This window comes from Triturus cristatus, chromosome 9 (genome assembly GCF_964204655.1).
Source record: "Triturus cristatus chromosome 9, aTriCri1.1, whole genome shotgun sequence".
In the NCBI taxonomy this organism is placed as follows: Eukaryota; Metazoa; Chordata; class Amphibia; order Caudata; family Salamandridae; genus Triturus; species Triturus cristatus.
Window position 1 is genome coordinate 578,995,976 of NC_140592.1, and position 23,935 is coordinate 579,019,910.

Consider the following 23,935-nt stretch of genomic DNA (forward strand, 5'->3'; position numbering starts at 1 on the left):
GCACCCGGCGGCCTGGCCAAGGGCCCAGCACGCATCTGTCTGGGGGAGTCGCCCCTGTATTGCTTAGAGACGGACAGTTCGCCAGCCGGAGCAGCCGGTGAGCCCCGGAGGACTGCGCTGCCACCCAGGGGTGAGAGGCAGCAGCACCGGGACTGAAGGCCCGAGAGAGGAGCAGGCTGCGGAGACTCTCCTGCGGTGTGTCACGTCAACGGGCCCGAGAGGTGAGGTGTGGGCTCGGCGGGGCCCTGGCAGTGGTGGGCTGGTGCCGCCCGACCAACCGACGCAGCAGGAGGACGGGAGACCGAATAAGCGTGGAGCGAGCCCCGTGGCCTAGCGATGCCGGCGGGCGGGTGGAGCACCTGAGACACGGGAGGAGCCGGTCGCCCCCTACCAATGGCGGGCAGCAGAAGCAGCAAGAAGGGGGGCCGCACTCTCCCGGAGATGCTCAGTAGGAACCACCAGAGGGTGGATAAGGGGCAACCGTCGCCGGGCTCCTCCGGGGGTGCGCAGGAGACGGACGAGAGAGAGCCGCCGGTGACTAGAGCCTTCATGGAGTCACTCTTCAGCTCCCTTAGGGATGACTTTCAAACGCTGAAACAGGAGGTCGCTGGGGAGATGCGAGAGGTGCGCAGAGAGGTAGACGGCCTGGGAGAGCGGGTGGCTTCCGTGGAAGGTGCTGGTCAGAGGAGGGACGAGGACATTGAGCAGTTGCAGCAGGAGGTGCTGCGCCTCAGAGACCAGCAGCTCGACCTGCAAGCCCATAATGAGGACCTCGAAAACAGATCGGCGGAACAACATTCGGGTCCGGGGAGTTCCGAGCGCGGACGAGGGGTCTGATGTGACCAGCTACCTACAGAACCTGTTCAGGGAGATCTTGGGAGAGGCGACGGACTTCCCCATCCGGATTGACAGAGCGCATAGGGTGGGCCCACCAAAACGCACGTCGGCACCACCGCCGGATATTCTGGCCTTTCTACCGGACTTTCCACTCAAGGAGCGAATCTTGGCTGAGGCACGGAAGAAGTCATCCCTGACCTTTCGAGGACACCCAGTAGCTTTGTATCAGGACTTATCTGCCATAACGCTTCAGAAACGCAAAGCCTTCCGGATTGCCACAGACTTTCTGAGGGAGCACAGCACGCCCTACGCCTGGGGTCACCCCTTCCGACTCATCTTTCGGTGGAATGGCACTCTGCACCAACTACGCTCCCTGCGGGAGACCTGCGGGGTATTGGGCATTCCTGAGACGGAGGAAGATACGGCTACGCCGCACCGGAGGCGAGTAACCAGAGACGGCTGGGAGCGGGTGACGGGGCGGAACTCTTCTGGCCGCACCGAGAGGCCGGACTCACCCACCATCAGGGCTGGCATGGCCGGCGCGGTGCTTGAGGTGGCCAGAGACACTGCCGCTGGTGACGTCGCATTGACGGCGTAAGAACACTCCGGGGGGAGATCATCACAGCTTACTTCACTTTGCAGGTTTGGGGGCTCTGGGGGGGGAGGGGGTAGCGGGGAGGAGACGGTGGCTGGACGTCCACTTAAGTTACTCACCACAGACTAGTCCCTCGTGGGACTCGGCTGGGACTATGGTTCATTGGGGTTGGAGGATGGGGGTGGGAGGGAGGGAAGGGTGGGGGTTGGGGTTGTTCGACTGTTGTCCAAGGGGTTGCTTGTTGGGGTTCGGGGGGGTTCGTTCAGGTTGTGGGGTTGAGGGAGGGGAAGGGAGTGGTTGGGGGTTGAGTGGGAGTGTGGGGGGGGCTCGGGAGGGGAGGGGGGAACGTCCAGTGCAACACAGGGATTACGGCCGCCTTGGCGGCGCTCTTGAGACGGACTCCGCGCCTGCGGAGGCCTTGCGCTACTTCACATATCCTTCCCTATGCCGCCTACCACTCTTAAGCTCGTGACACTTAATGTTCGGGGCCTCAACAACCCGGTTAAGCGGCGCGCTGTGTTATCCCTACTAGAAAGCACCCGAGCAGACATCTGCCTCCTCCAGGAGACTCACTTGTTGCCTCGGGACTGCCACAGGCTCCGATCCCACAAGTTCCCGACTCAACTCTTCTCTTCTGGCAATGCTAAGACGGCGGGGGTGGCGATTTTGGTGGCCAGGCAGTTCAGGGGAGAGATCTTGCACAAACAATCCGAACAGAAAGGGAGACTGTTAGCCTATAGGTTCAGGGTGGGGGGTATCCACTTCACAGTGGGATCTGTATATAGCCCAAACGAACAACAAGAACGCTTCTTACGCGCAGCTTTGGAAGATGTCACTGCCTCGCAGGACAGGCACATTATCCTCGGGGGTGACCTCAATATGGTCTTTGACTCGGCCCTAGACAGATCGCGCTTCGCTCTCCGCAGGCGGGGGAATTCTCGGCCGGGTGTAAGACACAGCTGGCGGAGCTGGACCTCCACGACCTCTTGTGCCGCATGCATCCTACTGATAGAGACTATTCATACTATTCCCACGCACATAAGACCTAAGCGCGCCTGGATCACTTTTTGGTCACCGCGCCGGTATGTGCGATAGCTACCGCGACAGAGATGGGGGTGGTCTCCCTGTCTGATCACGCACCGGTCACCGTCGAGCTTCGACTGCCGCCGATCTCGGGTCCACCGCGGGTTTGGCGCCTGCGGGACACATTGCTGCATAGGAAGGCAGTGGTCACGCAAGTGACGCATGCCATTCAGGACTACCTGTCCCATAATGCGGATTCCAACACTTCGCAAGCGACACAGTGGGCGGCCATGAAGGCGGTGATACGGGGGGAGTTTATAGCTCTTTCCTCAGCCGACAACAAGGAGCGGCGGCACAAGAGGGAGGAGCTCACCCAGCGGGTCCGCGAACTGGAACAGGTGCACCGCAGGACAGGGGCTCCCCGGGTATGGCGGCAGCTAAAGGAGGCCAGAAAGCTCTTGGCGGCCCTGGACATGGACCGCGCGGAGTACGCGGCTTTGCGCTTACGCCATGCCTACTACACGGGAGGGGATAGATGTGGCCGGCTGCTGGCGAACAAGCTTAGAGCGGCTCGACAACAACAGTTAGTGAAGGAGGTCTCCGACTCCACGGGGTCGATGGTTACGGAGGACACCCATATAGCGGAGGCTTTCCGGGGATTTTATGCGGACCTCTATACGGGGGACCCCCCGGGTGCATCGGCGACGGCGGCCTATTTGGACTCGACTGCCCTCCCCTCCTTGACGCCTTTGCAGGCGGAGCACCTGGACAGGGATATACGAGTTGAGGAAGTGAGCTCCGCCATCGCCCGACTTAAACACGGGAAGGCCCCGGGGCCGGATGGCTACACATCCCTTTTCTACAAAACGTTCTGTGTGACGCTGGCCCCGCTTCTCACGCGCCTCTTCAACTCCTTCACTACTCCCGGGGCCATCCCACCGGACCTGCTGCAAGCCTCTATCACGGTCATCCCCAAACCGGGGAAGGACCGGACGCAATGTAGTTCCTACAGGCCGATCTCACTTTTGAACATGGATCTTAAGCTGTACACCGGGATCCTAGCGGCCCGGTTGGCTCCCCACCTACCGGGCCTTATAGACCCAGACCAGGCGGGCTTTGTCCCGGGACGGCAGACGGTAGACAACACCAAGCGGATAGTTCACCTCTTAGAAAAAGCATCACGGATCCCAGGGGAGAGAATGATGCTTTCGGTGGACGCGGAAAAGGCGTTTGACCGCGTCCACTGGCCTTTTTTGGAGCAGGTCCTGCGGAAGGTGGGGATAGGGGACAGATTCCGATCATGGATTTTCAATTGCTACAAATCTCCGACGGCAGCGGTACGGGTGAATGGCTACAGCTCCAGAAGTTTTGCCATCGAGAGGGGCACGAGGCAGGGTTGCCCGCTGTCGCCCTTGCTCTTCGCCCTGTACATGGAGCCTTTCGCCCAACGGGTGCGTCATAACCCAGCAGTGAGGGGGGTGCGGTTCGGAGGCTTCACTCATGCCATTAGCCTGTACGCGGATGACGTCATACTGTCGCTGGATGATCCGCTCACTGCCCTTCCGGCGTGTCTTGAGGAGTTGGACTCCTTTGCCGCGGTCTCGGGATTCAGAATGAACGTGGGTGAGTCAGTGGCGTTGGACGTGTCGCTCAAGCCAGCTACTAGAACTTCGTTGCAGGACCTCTTCCCGATGCTCTGGTCGAAAGAGTTGGTGCCTTATCTCGGGATTCAGCTGGCTCCCACCTTGACGGCTATGGTGGCGGCTAATTATGCCGCTTTGGGCAGGAAGATTCGAGAGGAGATAGGCCGGTGGGATCGCAGCGCTTTGACATGGCTGGGCAGAATAGCTGCCATCAAAATGACTGTTTCGCCCCAGATTTTGTATTTGTTTAGGGCGTTACCATTGCAGCCACCTACGGGCTGGATCCAGCAGACGCAGTCGGACCTGGCGCGTTTCATATGGCGGGGCAAGAAGCCCAGGATGAAAAGGGCGCTCTCTATGCTCCCGCCGGAGGCCGGGGGGCTGGGGATCCCAGACCTCCGCAGGTACTTTCAGGCAGTGCAGTTACGTTACTTGGTGGAATGGAGTAGGTGGGAATCCGACAAGCACTGGCTTTTTCAGGATCAAGCGGTGGCGGGCAGGCCCTTGCAAGAGGTGCCGTTCCTTCGACGGGCTCACCGCCCGGCGAATCTATATGCCTCTTTCGTCACGCGAGTACCCCTACGGGTCTGGGATGCTACCAATGCTGTGCACGGCCTGACAACATTCCCTTCACCTCTCACACCCTTGCTGGATAATCCGGACTTCACCCCGGGACTGGAGAAGGGGGCCTTCGCTCTTTGGCGGGAGGCGGGGTGTCGGGCCCTGTGTCATATGTATGACCCGGAAGGGGTTATTCCCTTCGTGCGCTTCAGACAGGAGTATGCGCTCCCGGAGACCGAGAGGTTGCACTACCTACAGGCTCGCCACTGGGCGCTGCATCCACAGGTGCGAGAGACGGCTGATAGGAGACTTCTCCCGTATGAGCGATGGCTTTTGACTCGTACGTCCGACGCGAAGCTGATCACCGATCTCTACAAGCTGTTACAAACACCCTCCTCCCACTTCTATAATCCGGGACGGGAGCGCTGGGAGAGGGAACTGGGCAGGTCGCTGAGCCATAGGGAATGGGAGCAGGTGGCATATAGGGCCAGGCACTCGGCGTACCATATGGGACTCACTGACACGTTCACCAAAGTCTCGACGTACTGGTACTACACCCCGGAGCGCTTACACGACATGGATCATAGCAAGGATTCTAACTGCTGGAGGGGATGCGGGCGGGTGGGCACGCTGCTACACATCTTGTGGGGCTGTCCGCTCCTCGACTCTTATTGGAAGGAGGTGATAGACGATATCGACTCCCATTTTGCCACTGAGCTGCCGCGCTTCCCTGCATACATATTACTGGGCCTCCCGAACGGGTTGATGTATCCCTTGAAATCCTGCAGGGGTAGACAGATAGCTATTGCACTGGGGTCGGCGATGCAGAACATCCTCGCGCACTGGCGCTCCAAGACACTCCCCACTGTCACGGGCTGGCTTCACAGATTATGGCATGTGTTGGGGATGGAGAAATTGTCGCTTACACTGGCAGGGGATATAGGGCAGTTCAACGATCTCTGGCAGCCGTTTCAGTCCCTGCTGGTTACTGAATTTAGGGAACTGACCTGCCCGAGATATCTTCGCCTCCTGCGGCTTACGGCCCTGGAGGAATCTGCCTCTTAATTGGTAATGGGGTGGAGTCCCTCTGGGAGAGGCGGGGAGGGGGAGACGGAGTGGATCAGACCTACGCACTGGACGGGGGGAGAGCAGGGGTTGGGGTGGGGGTATGGGAATTAGGGGTGGGGGAGGATGGATTGGGAGGGGGGGGAACTGTTTTCGATTGTTACGGCACTGTTCATCATCAAGGGTCACAGCGGACTGCTGTATTATTAGAATGTTCGCTACAGGGCCTCCAGCCCGGCATTGGACTTCGCCGCTGTACTCGTATACACACGATGTGTCGTATTGTTTGTTTCTATGCATTGCAATAATAATAAAAACATTTTAAACCTAAAATGGCACACGGAACACTCTTCGATAAGTTGATCAGGTTCCATCGTGTGAGCACACTTATTAGGAAGTTTCGTTCTATAACTCTTAAGCTCCTCAATAGTGTATTTAAGGGGGTTGCTGTCTGGTGCCCCAGAGGTCTTGGCCGCTGGGCCTGGCCAGGCGTGGACGGGTACAGACGGGCTTGCCTTATATAGCCGAGAAGACGTGACCTGCGCGGTAGAGGCAGCGAGAACTGGAGCGCTGACCTCAAAACAGTACAAAGTGAAAATGGCAAAGTGCTACGTGCAAAAAGGCAGAAGAATTAAAACGTTAAAAAAACCCCAAGGAGCATTGAGCACAGCTCCTACAGCCCCACAAGACAATGCAATACCATAATGTTCCTTGTTTTAAAAATCACAATACCAGCTCTAAGAAGTGCTGCTGCGCGGTCGCGTCATCAGCATTGATATAGCCGAGAAGACGTGACCTGCGCGGTAGAGGCAGCGAGAACTGGAGCGCTAACCTCAAAACAGTACAAAGCGAAAATGGCAAAGTGCTACGTGCAAAAGGCAGATGAATGAAAACGTTAAAAAAAACCCAAGGAGCATTGAACACAGCTCCTACAGCCCCACAAGACAATGCAATACAGTAATGTTCCTTGTTTTAAAAATCACAATACCGGCTCTAAGAAGTGCTGCTGATTTAGATCCAGAAACTCCAGATGCGATTGACGGCTGTACGGACTTTGTGATTTTGCACAATATTCTTTTTTTTAAACAAATACATTTTTATTTTTTGTGGGTATCTGTACAGCTTTGTCATGGCAGAAACATTTCACATGATTCAATTACATTCTGCAATTCCATATCAAATTAAATAAATCAGAAATATACTAAATTAGGGACGATAATAAGAAAGAAAGAAGTCATTACAGATAACAGGAGAACAATGCCCCAAATAAAATTAAAAAAAAGAAAAAAGAAAAAAAAGGGAGCCCAATGTTATACTTTATTTTACTCCAACCATGTGGTAATTGGGGCCCAAATTTTTCTACCCTTTTCACGGCTCCTGTGGCCTCTCAGTCTTTTAACTGCTGATTCCATATTATATATTGCTAATAACCGACTACGTCAGTTAATAAACGTAGGAGAGTCGGGACTAATCCATTGAGATGTTATGCATAGTCTCACAATGGCCATCGCTAAAAACACAAATCCAATCTCAGAGCTAGCCCGAGCATTGGCAACTGAACATCCTTCTTTACCCAAAATAATTAGATCTGGTGTTAAAATTAGCAGGACAGCAAGAACCATGTTAAAAAAACTCTCAATGTCCTGTATAAAGGTTGCTACCTTTGGGCATGCAAAAAACATGTGTACAGTGTCAGCCGCCCATGTTCCACACCTAGAACACGAGTTACCACGTGAGCTCCCCCATTTAGAGACCTTTGCAGGAGTGTAATGTAAGTCAAATGCGGCCATAAAAGGTTGTGTCCTCAGACTCCCAGTTGTTTCAATTGTCTTAGCTAATTCTAAGGATCCCTCTAGATCAGAGATCTTCAATCTGTGGGGCGCGACCCCCAGGGGGGCCGTGGAGGCATGGCAAGGGGGTCACGCTCTTCATTTGGAAAAATAAAACGTCTGAGACGTAGTTGAAATGCTTTCCCTGGAGTTTTATTCAGGTACTGGGAAATCTGAGCCAGACAGACATCTAAACAGCCTTTCTACCAGTGTGTTGCTGGCCTGAAAGAAATACAAATATGCACAACGAGTTAATCTGCAAATGTAAAGGATTTGCAGATCAACTCGTTGTGCACATATACATTTCTTTCAGGCCAGCAGCACACTGGCAGCAAGGTGTGTTTAGCTGTATGACTGGCTTCGATTTCAGAGAGTACTGCTGTAGGTTATAAGCAGTGGCGTAACAAAACGTGAGGGGGGCCCCCTGGAAGATATGCAGAAGGAGCCCCCCTCATGCGGTGGCCTTTGTTAGGGCCCTGGTTGCCCTTAGTAGCATACGCATCTGCCAAGCAAATGATGGCAGCAGTGACCAACGTTCATTCTAACGCTGCGCCAAACCCCACATCCTTAAATAAGATAATTTTTTGAGTTCAGTTTTTGGAGCCTTAATTCCTGTTGCTACTGTGCCCCAATAAGCTTACCTGGACTGTGAAGGAGGACACTCAGTTGTTGGGCGTTGGAGGCTCTCCGTTGCGCTTCCTGTGAGGGCGGCAGTTGCGATCTTCCGTGGCAGTGGAGACGGGAGACTACAGCCCCCAGAAGCCCCTGCTCTGGCCCCGCCCCAAACACGCACGCTTCCGTGCCCGGAGGCGCTCTTAAGCGTTAGGCTCCCTCCGCGTCGCGGGACGCGCGCGGGCGGCGCCGGGCGAAGCCCGGGCAAAGGGCGGGCCCTCAGGGGACAGAAGGTGACGGGATGGGCCACCCCCCTTTCATCGCCATCATCCTGGGACACAGCACAAGGTGACAGTGTCAGTGTTTTCTCTGGTCATATTATTGCATGTGTGGTCTGTTATAGCTGCTAACCTTAGCCCTTCATAAGTGCCCAGTATTCTATTTGTCCCCCCGGACCTCTCCCACATGATGACTAAAGTTAGAAAGACTCCTGTGGCTACAAGATCGTCGACTAGAACTAAGACTGTTCCATCTACACCAGTACCGTCTCTTACAGCCATTGACTTGAAGTTACAAAAGACTATAGGTGTAGTTGCAGATGCTATACAAAACACTGAGAGGCGTCTTTCAATGACCCCAAATATGTGCTTTCCTAATCTTTCATTGCATACTACTGCCAATAACAACACTGCGGAGTCCTCTATTAATTTGGAGGAATCACTTTTGCTGCAATCCTTTGCAGGGTTACCCAGTGGCCAAAGTAGTAGGAAAAATGCATCATTAGCCTCACCTATACCATTAAATAGCATAGAAGGAAGCCCTTTGTTTATTTCTAATTCCGGGGACAATTTGTGCCTGTCTCAACCAGGAATTATGTCACTAAACTCCCCAGGGGAAGTACTTGCTGAAAGCAGTAGACAAACCGCTTTCCCCAAAAAAGACGAAATGGCGTTATGGGAAACAAAACCAAATCTATTGTGAGGAAAACATATAGACCTCTAGGTAATCATAAGCCCTCAGCAAAGGATGTTTGGTTAAATTTTAGACTGGCTAAATCAATTACTAGAACACCCAATTTGATTACAACATCTTCTAATCAGGGCGTATTATTGCCCAACGAAACACAGCCAGAGTATATTAAAACCTATACAGACCAGACAAGCCAGACCGAAAGGGCGAGTACGTCAGAAAAACTATACCTGAGAGAACTGGAACATCTAGTCAGATCTCTTTTGCAGCCTATAAGCGAAAGAATCATTAGTATAGAGCAAACCTTAGTGAAGTTTGAGAAGTCCCAAAAAAAGGACACTACGAGCATGTTAAAAATTCTTACTGCACCCACACAGAAGGACAGCCTTTTACTGGTCAACGGGAACCATAAGCAAACTAACACTAAAAAGACACGAACTAAGAAAAATACTGAAAATGATAGTTCTAATTCGGCATCTACCCCTTCCCTGGGTGTTATAGATCATAACGTTCCAAATCCGCCTATATGTGTAAATAACGAAACGGCAGTAGCGTCGACTCTGCCCACTATCTCAGATGGTTCCACAACTGGTAGCGATGAGAGTGAATGGGCTGCGGAAGGTTTACCCCCTGCCTCACTTGATGATCAGGCTGAGCCTGAAAGGCCTATATCAACAGAAAATACAGCCATAAATACACGACCAGCGCAAACACCTAAGCTGACACAACTAAAAAAAAACATTCACATTAATTTCCCTCCTGAATCCCACTTATACACCATAGTAATGATAGGTGTTCTGCAATTAGAAGTAGGCAAGGTAGAGAGTTATGGGGATTTGAAAAACAAAGTGAGTCACTGGTTAACCGCCCATAAACCGATCCCTCCCCACATTAGTGGTAAAATAACAAATGTTAGGAGGGTCGACTGGGTAGGTCACAGATTTAAATCCACTGAGGGTGACTGTATTGTTGTCAACTTTAAGGATAATCATGCAGCAAGGCACATTACTAGCTGGAAGGATGGCCCGATTAGCAGTTTGATCCGTACCATGGATCTAAGTTATTTCTATCCCTCAAGTGATCGCAGTTTAAATAAAGTGTATCCATACCCCATTTTAGAGCAGGAGAAAACCTATGACAATTGTAATTTTTATCACAATGGAGTAACTCCAAGGAACCATGGACATTACACTGCAGGAGATCAAAGACAGTATAGGAGAGATATACCCTGGGAGACCAGACAGGTCAACCATCCAGTAACTTATCATGAGAGATGGGAGGCCTCACATGGGTTGTATCATCACCGTGACCACTCTTAACTCATATACCCTAACACCTATTACAATGTACCTACTTCAAACAGGTTTGATGTTTTTTATGAGCAGAATGGCTTGGAGGGGGTCGACTGACTACATGTTGCCCCAGCCCTACCAACGCATACTGGTCACACGCAAAGTAATCCTGTACATGGGGAAATTAGGGCTACACAAGCAGCAATTGTTCCCTTTTCAACCGTTGAATTAGATAACAACAATCAGGTAGAGCTAGATGTAGACTCTCTAACGGACAGCTCCGTATTACATGAGCACATTAGTACACTGCATGATCTGCCAGAGGCTTTTAATTTTCCTCCAACCCACGTAGAACCAAACTCTTCTACAATAGAAACTATGGGAGACACACACGTAGAACAATTTAATCGGTTATTAGAACCTATAACCACAGAAGTCGTCACTGGAATAGAGTCTGGTGATGCTTGTAATGCGAGTTTAGTCTCCTGGAATATAGCAGGTTTGGCTGATAAAATATGTGACTCTGCCTGGTTGGCATTTGTTAAGAAATACGCAGTTATATGCCTCCAAGAGACATGGATGGAAGATAATAATGCCTTCATTGAGGGCTACCAAAGCTTTCTTAGGCCAGCAGCCCCCTCAATTAGTGGAAGAGCAAAGGGGGGCCTGGCTATTTTCATTAATCTGGCACTTTCCTGCCAAATAAGTAACCGGTATCATGCAAATCGGAATATCCAAGTGCTCGAATTGAAGAGAGGCAAACATGCTCTGACTTTAATTAATTTTTACAATGCTATAAACAGCCAAGGGGAATGTAATATACTGCTTCTGAAAGAGATGCTGAGAGAGGGAGCAGGTACACTGTCACGTAACTTACTGATCGCAGGTGATTTTAATGTACACCCATGTGGTAACCCAGGAGTTACCCCCATGGGATCTCTGGGGTGTAATAGTGTGAATGGTTTTCATTTTGACCACTCCAGGCGTGGAACTTGTCTCAACGATCTGTTGAATGAAAATAACCTATCTGTAGCTATGTCCATGGTGCCTGAGTTCAAGGTCTTTGATGCCCCAACATTTAAAGGCTCAGGTCAGGGGTCTTTTATAGATCATATATTATTATCTGCTGACCTTGCCAATCAGGTCTCCAGATTCACCATTCAAACGAACATTTACAGTGACCATAATCCCTTAACCATCAGATTGGGTGGGGGAGTATTTGAACAGCGAATGAACTGTGAAGGCCGGGGAACTTTAAAATGTATAAATGGTAAACGTCGATTGAAATGGTATTTGGTAAATCATGAAAACCTGTACACTGAAATCAATAAGTCATGTGGTGAGGAACTTGCGGCTTGTGTGTTACCATCTACGTCCCCAGAGCAAACCTTAGCCATTTTTGAGGTTGTGGTGTTATCAGTAGGATCTATGTTAATAGTTCCAGTGAAGGGACAAGTTAGAAACAATCCTAAATGGTTTGACCACACATGCTCTAAGGCAAGCAGAGACCTGAGAAAGGCGCTAAAAACCAAACCCAGAGATTCAGGTCAAATTAAAAACCTGTGACTGATTTATAAGAAATCACTTGCTAAACGGAAAAAAGAAATTACGGCTTGTACCTGGGAGTCTCTGCTTGATCCATCAGTCCTGGGCAATAGCAGCAAATTCTGGGAAATTATTAATAAACCCCTGTTTGACAATCCCAGTGACACTGCACTTGGTACTAATATCCCAGAGGAGGACTGGGTCACTCACTTTAGTGCAATCTTTAAAAGCAATGAGCAACAGGCAGAAAATGACTTTTTAACTCCTATGGAGAATCTTTTGTGCTTTTCAGTTAATGAAGTAGAAAAGGGCATTCAAGGGCTAACTAGTAACAAGGCTCCAGGCCCGGATGGCTTGCCTCCGGACCTTTTTACATCTTGTATCTCATTATGGGCCCCTGTCCTTACTGCTGTAGTAAATGCAGCTGCGGCCTGTGGATGTCCAAAGTCGTGGGGGCTATAGACTATAGTGCCCGTGTTTAAAAAGGGCGATCATAGTAGCCCGTTATGCTGCAGGCCAATATCTTTAATCAATTCTGTAGCCAAAGTGGTAGGGGTTGTAATCCTGAACAGGTTAACTGCATGGGCAAATGAGAATAATGTTATATCCCCAATACAATACGGCTTCAGACCTGGCCACTCGACAGTAACTCAGTGTCTGAACCTATATCTGATTATAGGTAAATACACCTTGGCCCGGCAGGGAACCATCCACATGGCTTTTATGGACTTATCGTCCGCATTTGATTGTGTGGACAGAGGCAAACTATGGGACACCATGTTAAAGATGGGCGTTGAGCAGAATTTAATTAACCTACTGGCTGACCTGCACTCCGATACAAGAGCTAACGTTCGATATACCCAAGACCTGAAAGTGACGGGGGATATCAGAATTAACCGGGGTGTTCGACAGGGGTGTATCCTGGCTCCATTCCTCTTCAACTTGTATATCAACGAGTTGGAGGAATACTTTCTAAGAACTGGAGCGGATTACCCCTATGTAGGCCGAAAAGGCGTTCCAGTTCTGCTCTACGCGGACGACGCTGTCCTTATTTCAAGGACAGCAATCGGGTTTCAGACACTTTTAAACTCCTTCTTTGATTTCATGGAGTCTCGAGGCCTAAGTATTAACAACTCTAAGTCCTATGTTATGAAGACAGGCCTAGGGTCACGAAAATCTAATCTTTTTAACATAAATGGGGAAAGAATTCCAACCACCAAAACCTTTTCATACCTCGGGGTCCTTCTTGATCATCAATTATCTTGGGGGCCCGCTGTTCTTAAGAAGAAGGGCGAGGTAACCCGCGTTAACGCAGCCATACTTGGCTTCGCGAGAAAAATGGGCAATAGCCCGGTGGCTGCCTTGCTTAAATTATACCAGGCCAAGAGCGTTGCCGTTGCTTGCTACAGAAGCGAGCTCTGGGGCTACAGCCAGACGCGGGACCTGGAGGTTGCAGAAAATAACTTTCTGAAGAAGATACTGAGGCTGCCAAGGGGAACCGGAAACTTCTCGGTACACGAGGAGCTAGGTGTGCCCTACCTTAGTGATAGACTAGCAGCAAATCCCCTATTGTGTTGGATGAACTGTTGGCTAAATAACGACATACCTCTTACCCATGATATACTAAAAGAAGCTTTAACATGGGATGGCAGGTTCAAGGTCCCGTGGCTGAAGTATATTAACGATCGTCTTATTGAAATAGGACGGCCTGACCTGTTTTTAACCCCAAATTTCATTACTAAATCAGATGTCACTTTTGTGAAAAATACATTCATGACAACCAGGTATTTTACCCGGGAGGAGGTTGAGCTCCAGAAAAACAGTGTTAGGAAACATGTTCTACTTAAAACCTGTCTATAAATGGAACCATATCTATCATGGCCTATGACTGGCTACGAACGTTACCTATTAACAAGGTTCCGTTTTGACCTGTTTCATCTCTTACTGGCGGTACCGAGTGGGGCCCATCGAGGTCAAGTGTTGCCAGCTTGCGGCTGCGACGGGAAGTCTCCGCAAGATCTGGCACACTTTTTATTTATTTGTCCTTATTACATAGTAGCTCGGAGGCTATATCTAAAACCATGCCTGAAAGAACTGAAATTTGCACAGATCAAACCAGCACTTTACTACCTTCAACTCCTGAAATGTGACTGCACCTTATTTGTATGCAGTTTTCTGAAATTAGCAATAACTTTCAGGAAATGTATGGAGGGATAATTATGCTGCTATTGCCGTTAGGTATTTTTAACTTTTTTACCTTGTTATAATTATTTATATTCTTAACATGTTTATTCTGCCTGTTACTCTTGTTTTATATTGTTTATGTACATTTTTGTCTCACAAATGAAATGGATGGTTTGATTTTAACTGTATGTTTATGAATTGCGCTTTTATGATTGTAAGGCTTACAATCGAATAAAGTCATTTGTACTTGTACTTGAGTTCAATATTTTGTGATTAGAGGAGAAATTTTCTGCATGTTATTTAATTATATTTAGGCACTTCTAAAGTGCTATAGCCAAGTGGGTAACTCAGCGCTCTTTTTTCAAAGCCCATTTCTGCAAATCACTAACCAGTCATATAAAATCACAGGAGCCTTGTAGTGGAAAAGCCAGGTGTTTAGTAGCTCTCTAGTCTAAATCTCAGCAAAGAGTGTTGTCTTCTCAGATTCAGTGTAAGCCAGTTCTAGAGCATTGCTGCAGCCACTGAAAAACATCTTTCGCCATAAAGTTCTCTGAAACGTGGAACCAGTGAATACCCAAGCTTTTTCTGGGCGCTAATTGCATTTGGGGGTCTAGAACCTAGATTTGTGGGTAAGAGGGCTATGTCTACTGCCATATAATGCTTTATGAACTAAGCATATGTATATAAAGTTAACCCTCTGAAAAACCTGAAGCCAATGATGTTTATTGAGGCACTTTGAGAAGGACTGAGGCAGTGTAAAGCAACACACAGACTTGTGCTGCGTTGCCTTATGCCATATTTAGGAGGCCATCAAAAGCCACGCAAAGTGACTTTGCATGGCCTCATAGATATGGATCTGCTCTCTGCACAACCAGAGCATCATAAAAAATGACGCACTGGCACTGCAAGAGGCTTATAAATAAGCCCGTATATTTTGGAAGCAGCCCGTATATTTTGGAAGCACTATTTTATCGTGAAACATTTTGTAGCGGTCTATCTTATATTGCGTGTAATGCAAGTATTAAAAAAAAGACTTACATATTCACAGTGCTTTCTGTCATAGGCTGTGACCTCATAGCGCTAAAGATACACAAGTCACTTTTCTCCACTGCATCAGCCACGATCTAATTCTGTGTCTCTCTGGTTTCACACAGACTTTTGCAGTGCATTAACTAATGGAGGTTTCATAATTTATTATAGTGCTTTTCCTACTGAGTAACAACTTTTAAAAATGTATTTATTATTCATTGAAGCTGCCCTTATTTTATATGTAGCTACCCGGCGACGAAAGACCTAAAAAAGTAGGTCTTTTTAATTATGATGAATGATGTTCAGCTGCCTCCAGTTACAGGCAGCTGTAATTGCCAAGCTGTCAGCATCCCATGAAACACAGTATGGTTTTCCTCTAATGCCGTGCAATAAAGTTGCAGCCCATGCATTACAGCTATTATACCAAGGGACACTGGAATTATGGGATTGTGAGGCCGCAGCGATTTTAGCATAATTAGAGATTTTCCGCATTTGCCATATAATCCATCATCTGCTGCATAAACTACTGATTTTAATTAAAAGAATGTATTTACTAAAAAGGTTTAAAAGTTACTAAAAAGCAGCAACAGGTGTTGCCGCTCTGTAGAAGGCCCTTTTCTTTCAAAGCTGTACTGGTCCCCTTTTTGTTCCTTATAGCTATATTTTGGTTTTAAACTGGTACTAATGAGGTGCAACCACAGGTTGACCATTTCTCTGGAGATCAGTTATGGTTGTCAATGATCAGGACTACCAGGTTCTAGAAATTTTTGTCAGGAGGGGGTCCTTACGCCTAAAAAATACTGATGGGGGGTCTTGGCATCAAAAAGTTTGAAGACCACTGCTCTAGATCAATAGAGTCTATTCCAAACTTCCTCGCCCACCTCGCTGTCTGTTCAATAAGATCATCAGGAAGACCTTCAAGTAGTTTTTGATATATTACCCCAATCCTTGCTCTCTTCCCAATAATATCAATCAGAGCGATTTTACCCAGATTTAACGCAGGTCGTTGAGTGACTTTGCCCAAAAAAAATCCTGATCTGCAAAAACTTTAAAAAATCATTCCTGGAGAGACCAAACTTCTCCTCCAAATCAGTAAAGGAAGCAATTTGATCATCCAAGCAGAGATCCCCCAGAGAATTGATGCCCAAGTTCCCCCAACTAAAAATAATATGGTCTTGAAATATTGATGGTAGCAGGGCATAAGACAAAAAGGGAGTATATGCATTAATATTAGGGATCTTGAATCTAGTCCGTATCTTTCTCCAGATTGAGTAGGCCGACTGCATTATTTTAAATTTTGTCTTTTTATAGTAACTTGGTTCTAAGGTTTTTAGTAAACATTGCCTGGCATCATCCCCCAGGGCTATCTCATAGATGGTTGGGACGACAGCAGGCGATACTTTTGCCTTTGCTCCTACCAGCAATACCCCCAAATGCTGTAAGAAAGCAGCCCAGTGATATAAAAGAAGACTAGGTACGCCCCAACCACCCCTCACTCTCGGTAACCTCATCCATTTACTGGCCCTTCTAAATCTACGGTATCCTCATATGAATCTAAAACGTGCTCTTTCTGCTTTAGCACTACAAGATGAAGGAATTTCCAGAGGTATAGCCTGAAACAAATACAAGAACTTTGGAAGAATCGACATCTTAATTACGTTGCTTCGGCCATGCATAGAGAGATGTAGATGGTCCAGTCTCTCCAATGTCTTATTGACCTCACTAATCACTGGCAAAATATTTAATTCTGGTATACAACCAACTGATGCGGATATCTTTACCCCAGATAAGTTACAACAGGAACAGTTGGAATATCTGCCGGAAGCCCTATATCTATATGCACAATCTGTGTTTTGTCAATGTTTAATTTGTACACCGACACTGCACCGAACTGTTCAGCTAAGTCCTTAACTGCCGGAAGGGCAGTCCTGATATTAGTCGTAAATATCGCAATATCATCAGCATAGGCCAGTGATTTAAATTTTCTATTATTAACATTTACTCCCCTAATATGTAGACTAGCATCCAGTTTATTGAGAAAAAGATCAATATATAATGAAAATAACAGTGGAGAGCAAGGACAGCCCTGCCTGGTTCCTCTGCTTATACTAAAAGGGTTAGATTCCTGGGCAGATATACGGATACGGGCTTCAGGTAGTACATAGAGTGCCTGTATAGCTTGAACAAATTCCCTAGATATCCCCTTCCATTGTAGGACGGTCCACAGAAACCTCCAGGAGACCCTGTCGAACGCTTTCTCTGCGTCCAACAGTATCATCCCGAGTGGTGACTTTGTGGCCTGAGCCCAATCGAAAAGGGCAATAGCTTGCATTCTATGATCCATAGTATCACGCCCAGAAATAAACCTGTGTTGTCGAATAGACACTAGTGGAGTGATGACCTTAGCCAGCTGTGCCGCGATAATTTGAGAATATCTTACTGTCAGCATTTATAAGAGAAATAGGTCTGTAGGAAGATGGGCTGAGTACGAGTTTCTCTTTATTTTGAAGACCACTATAGTGGTCTGCCTCCAAGACTCTGGTATCTGGCCCTGTTGAGCAAGCGGAAATATAGGCTCAAACTCAGTTAGGAGTACCGGCCAGAATGTCTGGTAAAATTCTAAGGGTAGGCCATCAGGCCCAACAGCCTTACCGGCCGCTAAAGACATTATTGCATGCTAAGCCTCTTTCCAGATGATCGGGGCAACAAGAATCTCATTTTGTTCCTGAGTAACCTGAGCTGTTTTGTAATCCCTAAAATATTCTTCAACCGGTGTTACTACCACTCCCCCTTCCTCCGTATATAATTGTTGAAAATAATGCTGAAACACTTTCAAAACCTCAGTTGGAGTGTCCTGAATCTGACCCAAATGGTCTGTAATTCAATCAATCCTATTAAAAACTCCCCTCTGTTGTTTGCATTTAGCCAACAATCTCCCCGTGTTTTCCCCAAATTCATATATATCCACCCGATGCTGTACATATTTAACAGCAAGTTCCTCTCCAAAGTGCTGATGTAATCTGGCTTTAATTACCGCAATATGCTGGAGAAGCTGATCAGTATTTTGATTCTCCCGAATCATCCTCATAAGTTCGGCCTCGGCCACCCTAAGTTGTTTCACCCAACCTCTAACCTTTTCTTGTGTCACCCTTTGCCGATATATAGAGAAACTTAGGGTCTCTCCCCGGACAGCAGCTTTAAAAGCATCCCACACAATGATTTCAGGAGCAGTGTCCCTATTTATTTAAAAAATGCCATGATCCATTTATTCATATGTGAGCAATATGCCTGATCTAATAATAACTTCCTTTTGAACGTACCTGTAGTCAGAAGTTGAGGAGATCAACTAACCGGTAATTCGACAACTAACGGATTGTGATCAGAAATTATCCTAGGATATAATTCAATGGTGATGTTATCTGCCATTTGTCTAGAAAAAAAAAATAGTCCAAACTGACAAATTTATTATGAGAGGCCGAAAAGTAGGTACACCCTGGATCTCCCTGTCTTTGCCTGTGCCAGACATCAGTCAATCCATGTTCCCTAATAAGATCCTGTAATACCTTAAAAGTCTTGCCCTTCCTGCCCTTATACGGATAATTACTCAGTAAATCAAAGCTACTGTCAAGGTGAATATTAAAATCACCACACAAAATAAGAGAAGATTGCCATGATGCCAATTCGACACTTAAAAAATCCAGCACGGCTGAATCGTCTACATTTGACCCGTACAGGGAACAGATTGAGATCATCGTATCATTAATTCCGGCCTCTAGAATCACCCATCGTCCTAATTTGTCCTCCTTAATATGATGGGGTATTACCAGCCCTTGTTTTGCTAAGATGGCCACCCCCGGGTAGTAGTGCCTTGACAAGTACTAGCCAGAAGATAAAGGCCCAAATCCTTCAGCCAGCCGCAATTATTCTAGGACACATGGGTTTCTTGTAAACATAGCACATCTATCTGCATAAATTTAATTAATTTGGCCAGCAACCCCCTTTTTTTCCGGTCATTAAGAACACAGATGTTTAAAGAGCAGATACTAATTCTGCCCTTTTATCCAACATTCTTGTGGAAAAAACATCTATTTACAAAATTCCCAAGATAGGAGAGTAAATCCCAATACAAGTTCGTAAATGCATACATTTTAGCATACATGTTATTGCCCATACAACATAAAAAAGCAGCAATAGTGTCCAACCGTCCATCACCCTCCCCAACCCCTTCCCCTCCAACCTGGACCCCTCCTTCCCTGGACCCCCCCTTCCCTGCTCCCCCTCCCCCCACCTTATGAGGCATAAGGACCATCGGTCCCTGGTGATGAAGAGCTGAACCATCTCCCCCTCCACAAAGCCAACCCCTCCCCTCCTATAAGTGTCTTACACTCTATCGGCATGCTAAGCTACAACATACAAGAGAAAGAAGAAAGTGCCACATCAATAATCAAATAACCCCTAATGTGCAATCCTACCCCCCCACCCCCCCCCCCCCCAACAGCCAAGATGCTGGGGCCATGTAAATCCGAAAACCATTCCGTCACCCACAGTGACAGCATAAATTCATTTGCCTGTACTTCAGATTGAAAGAAATGCGTCTGCCCTTGTGCTACCACCTTCAATTTGGCATGATTAAGTAAAAAAACTTGAGCACCCTTAGTCTGGAACTGGGGGTATTAGTTGAAGGAGTAACCATCCTTTCTCAACAGTTGCATGACAATAGTCCGGTTGCACGATAAAAATCACATCCCTTGCCCACCCTTTTCCGATCAGGTCTGGCCAGATCATATAGGGCCTCTCGGGCCAAAAAATTATTAAGACAAATAAGAATTGCCCGTGGCCGATTGTCACTTTGCCCCCCTTTTCTGCGTTGGGTAAAAGGGAATTGATGAGCCCTCTGCAGTTCCGTTTTCCAGTCCCAGTGCTCAAGTTCTGGAAATGCCTCCTCAAAAAGCTTGATGACAAACTGCCGAATGTCCGACCCCTCCTTGCCCTCGGGAATACCCAGAATTTGTAAATTTTTCCTTCTGAACTGATTTTCGAGGTCGGTCAGTTTCCACAGTGTATCATCTTTCTGGGATTTTAAGGACTCAGTCACAATTTTCTGTGTGGCCAGCTCATCTTCCAGCAGGGAGATTCTGGTCTCTGCTTCACCTACTCTTACTATATAAATACAATGGTTCTGTCGGGAATTTCTAAATTTTTTTTAGAAAGTTCAAAAAATATTCATTACATGTAACAGATATCAGATAAATGAGGAAAAAAAGCACACACCAATGAAAAGTTTGCAATTTGGTAATTTAAGGGAATAAAGTATTATGGGCTGTCGTAATACATAAATTCAAAAGAGCAAAATATTGGTGACTTGTGGTGATAAAGTGACATGTGATGATAAATAGTATATACAATATATTTCAAATGCGGTAAAAAAGTGAATAAGTAGAATAGAAAGGTACATTATTTCTTGATATGTCTTTATGGTTTTTCACATATGCTACAAGATACTATGTGAATTAATCTGTGATCAGAAGCATTGTGTAGACATATAAGGGTGCGTCTACGTTTCGACCTCGTGTACTGCGCAAAATATAATAAGCGTCACGGCGGGTCTTCCTCAGGACTGTGCAGATGGGTATACAGCCCAAGCGCAGATTTTGGTTAATATCTGCGGGCGAGAAGGTTTTCTCAGTCAAAGTTGTAGTCCTGGTGAATCAGGAGGAGGCCTTTTAGATTTTTGAGGTAAAAGGATGATGTCTTCAATAAATTTGGGGTTTTACTTTTCAGCCAGTCCCATCATTTACGGGATCTGTAGTTCAGCACGTCTTGTCAGCTCTCAGTCTGGTGGAATACCTACCCTTACAGCAAAATCAGAGCAAGTCTTTGCGACCCTCCGTATGGCATTTTGAAATTTGCGGCACACACCTTGCGTGCGAGAGCTCTCCGCTCTGGTCTCCTCACGCTAAGCCATGATAGTCTGGTATATAGTAGATAGGGTGATTTCCTCAGGTCCGTTTATCTCCGGACTACTTAATCCAGAGGGTCCAACTGTATCCAGGGCTGACAATACATTCAGTTTTGTAGAGGAAAGATGGCAGCCGCAACAGTGGCCGAGTGAGCTGGACGAGTAACTCCCTCCCGGCCAACCTTCTCTTCCTCGAATGTGCGGTACTACCCCCCGGTCTATCCTGAAATCATTTGACTTTTAGCTTATCTGCATGATTTGGCACTCGTGGTGTTGGCTGTGGGGGCTTCCATCGCCCTCAAGATTGGCTTCTGCGGGAGCATCTGTCCCGGCATTTTCTCCTGCTCTGCTTACTCCCCCTGCCTTTGTGATGCCGCCAAAAGTACCTGTCAAGGGCAGCAAGACACGAGGACTGCTGACAGGCTCAGGCACCCCTGTGAAGATCACCCCTGACAGCAATGGAGGGAAAGTAGATGTCGGCGCACAACGGGCTGCTCAGGATGTACCAGCAGGCTCATCAGGTGCGGCGGTTCAAAGAAAGAAAAATAATGCCCCGCTCAAGGGCGGCAGATGGTTCCTGCCATATTTATGGCACAAACTGGGAAGAACAAGCAGGCAGTCAGCACAAAGGTATCTAGTACAACTGAGGAGTTTTGCTCTACCCCTGCTGCGGTTCTCGTGTCCTCAGAAAAAGCCACCTAAGGTATGGACTCACCTACTGTTGGGTCCGATCCGTGGGCGGCGACTGTGGAGACTGGTCCCCAAGGGGGCAGCTGTGAGATTGGGGGCAAAGATGGCCCTCTTGGCGATAGTATGAAGGATGGCAATCAAGCAGATTTAATATCAAGCGGCTGTCCTCCGGCGGTCACTGATGGTATTAATGGCACTGTGGGTAAACTGCCAGTACAATGCAGAATGGGAAATGCAATTCCCACTGTTACTGATGCTGACCTGGGATTGAATCATGAAATAGCTCAGTCTGGGACTACCACCCAGGGGCAGCGAGAGAGGAGGATGTACCGGACAAGTTCTACTCCATGTCGGACCATTCAGACTCCTCTGGGGCTGACAGCTGTGGCAAAGACTGGGCTGAGGACGAGAGTGATACCAGCAGTCTACAAGGGGTGGAATTAGAGGAAAAGTCCTTCTATAATACGGGGATGGTCCGTAAATCAAAAACTCAATTCGCTCTCGTGGAGCAGTTGTTGGGCGCTGGGGGCGCAATGACATGGGACTACTCTTTTTCCTCTTGCACAATATTCCTAATGGATTTTAACTGAAATAATGATCGGTTTTATAGCATTCTTTTATATTTTATGGTTGTGACTACTTCTGAATAAAGATTATTATTGTTATCATTAATGACATGTAGAACATTCCATTACCACAGGGTTCTAAGTCCCCTAGGCACTCTCCTTAAAAATGATGTCATGCAAGTGTAGATTTCTCAACCGTACACAGTGTGAACAAACCCAGATCACATTTTGGTTTTCTATTAAGAAGCAAAATGACAACTTCTCTAATCAATTCCTCTCATGCAAATTTTGGCGATAAACTAACTATCTGTATATTTATGGAAAGTGTGCAAAGTGGACCAGTTTTGTTTGTCTATTTCAACTATGAATGAAAAATATCAGAGTTAAACAGGTTTTCTGGATAGTCAAAACCCATACCTGTGATGTAGGCTTTTGCAGTACTTAAAGTGAATAGAGTATAAAAGTAAAGATGTCACAAGAAGCAGAAGCAGGCATACACAACCGCTCTTAACCAGACAGCAGTCACCAAAGATTTCTCCCACTAGTAACGAAGGTAGCTGCACCATATTCTTTTTTCATCAAGGACATTTCTATCTCTACCTGTACGGTAAACTGCCTATATGTGCTAAATTGGAAAAAGTGCAGATTTTTACTATTTGTCCTTCAGTGACTAAGTCTATGTGTCTAAGATTAATACTAAAGTATGACTTGCATATCACCTTTACTGGCCCAGAGGCACTAAAGCACAAACGCTGCTAACTCATTCCCTTAACAACCTTCAAGATTTTAATAAACTTTGTTAATCCGAAAAACACACACAAAAATGAAACTATGCCATTACTGAGCTAATATTGTTCTATCAAGAAACGTACTGCATTCCCCAGATAAAAGTCAGGTGAAACTCTTAATTTAGGTAAATGCCACAGAATATGACCCTATCTTATTTATTTCTAACACATTAATTTCAGGTCAAAATCTGGTTCCAGAATCGGCGAGCACGAGAACGACGGGACTACCTGAGGGGTCAACATGTCATGCGCCCTTTTCATGAGAGGCGGGTTACTTCCATCGATCATCCTGCATCAGAGAACCGGGCTTAACACTGGATATAAGGACGTTCTCAAGACCATAGCATTCAAAAAGCATTTCAGCTCTAGCCTCTATGTACATTAGCAACATCACTTCACTAAGCGCATGACTACTGGTCTTCATTTTTCACCTGTGTATTGTGTAACTTTTTTGCTTCTTGAGATTTCTATCTATTAGGCATCACTATCGTCCAGCACTACAAAGTTACATCAACTATAACTCGCGCCTTCTCCATGCACTGGTTATACCTTTACATAGTACATCACTTAAAGCATGTTAAATTATAGCATTCCGAACAAGAATCATCACATGTCTAATGAAATCATTTATGAGAGTACTCTGTATGGTAGAGTGGCGAGTTATAGTTAATGTAGTTTGGCGAGCGAGTTGACAACTCTGTGTACGGAGGTACGTGACTTATAGTAATTTAAAGGTGGTGTGTAAATT

The 23,935-nt window shown here is 47.1% G+C and overlaps 1 protein-coding gene across 1 annotated transcript in view; it reads left to right on the plus strand.

Moving 5' to 3' along the window:
• Nucleotides 1–23,620, plus strand: part of LOC146798341 (uncharacterized) — a 143,407-nt gene extending 119,787 nt beyond the window's left edge. Inside the window, exon 3 of the mRNA XM_085625606.1 lies at nt 23,368–23,620. Within this exon, the coding sequence (XP_085481732.1) occupies nt 23,368–23,499 (132 nt within the window). The 3' untranslated portion in view covers nt 23,500–23,620. The remainder of the gene's footprint in view (nt 1–23,367) is intronic.
• The last annotated feature ends 315 nt before the right edge of the window (nt 23,621–23,935 follow it).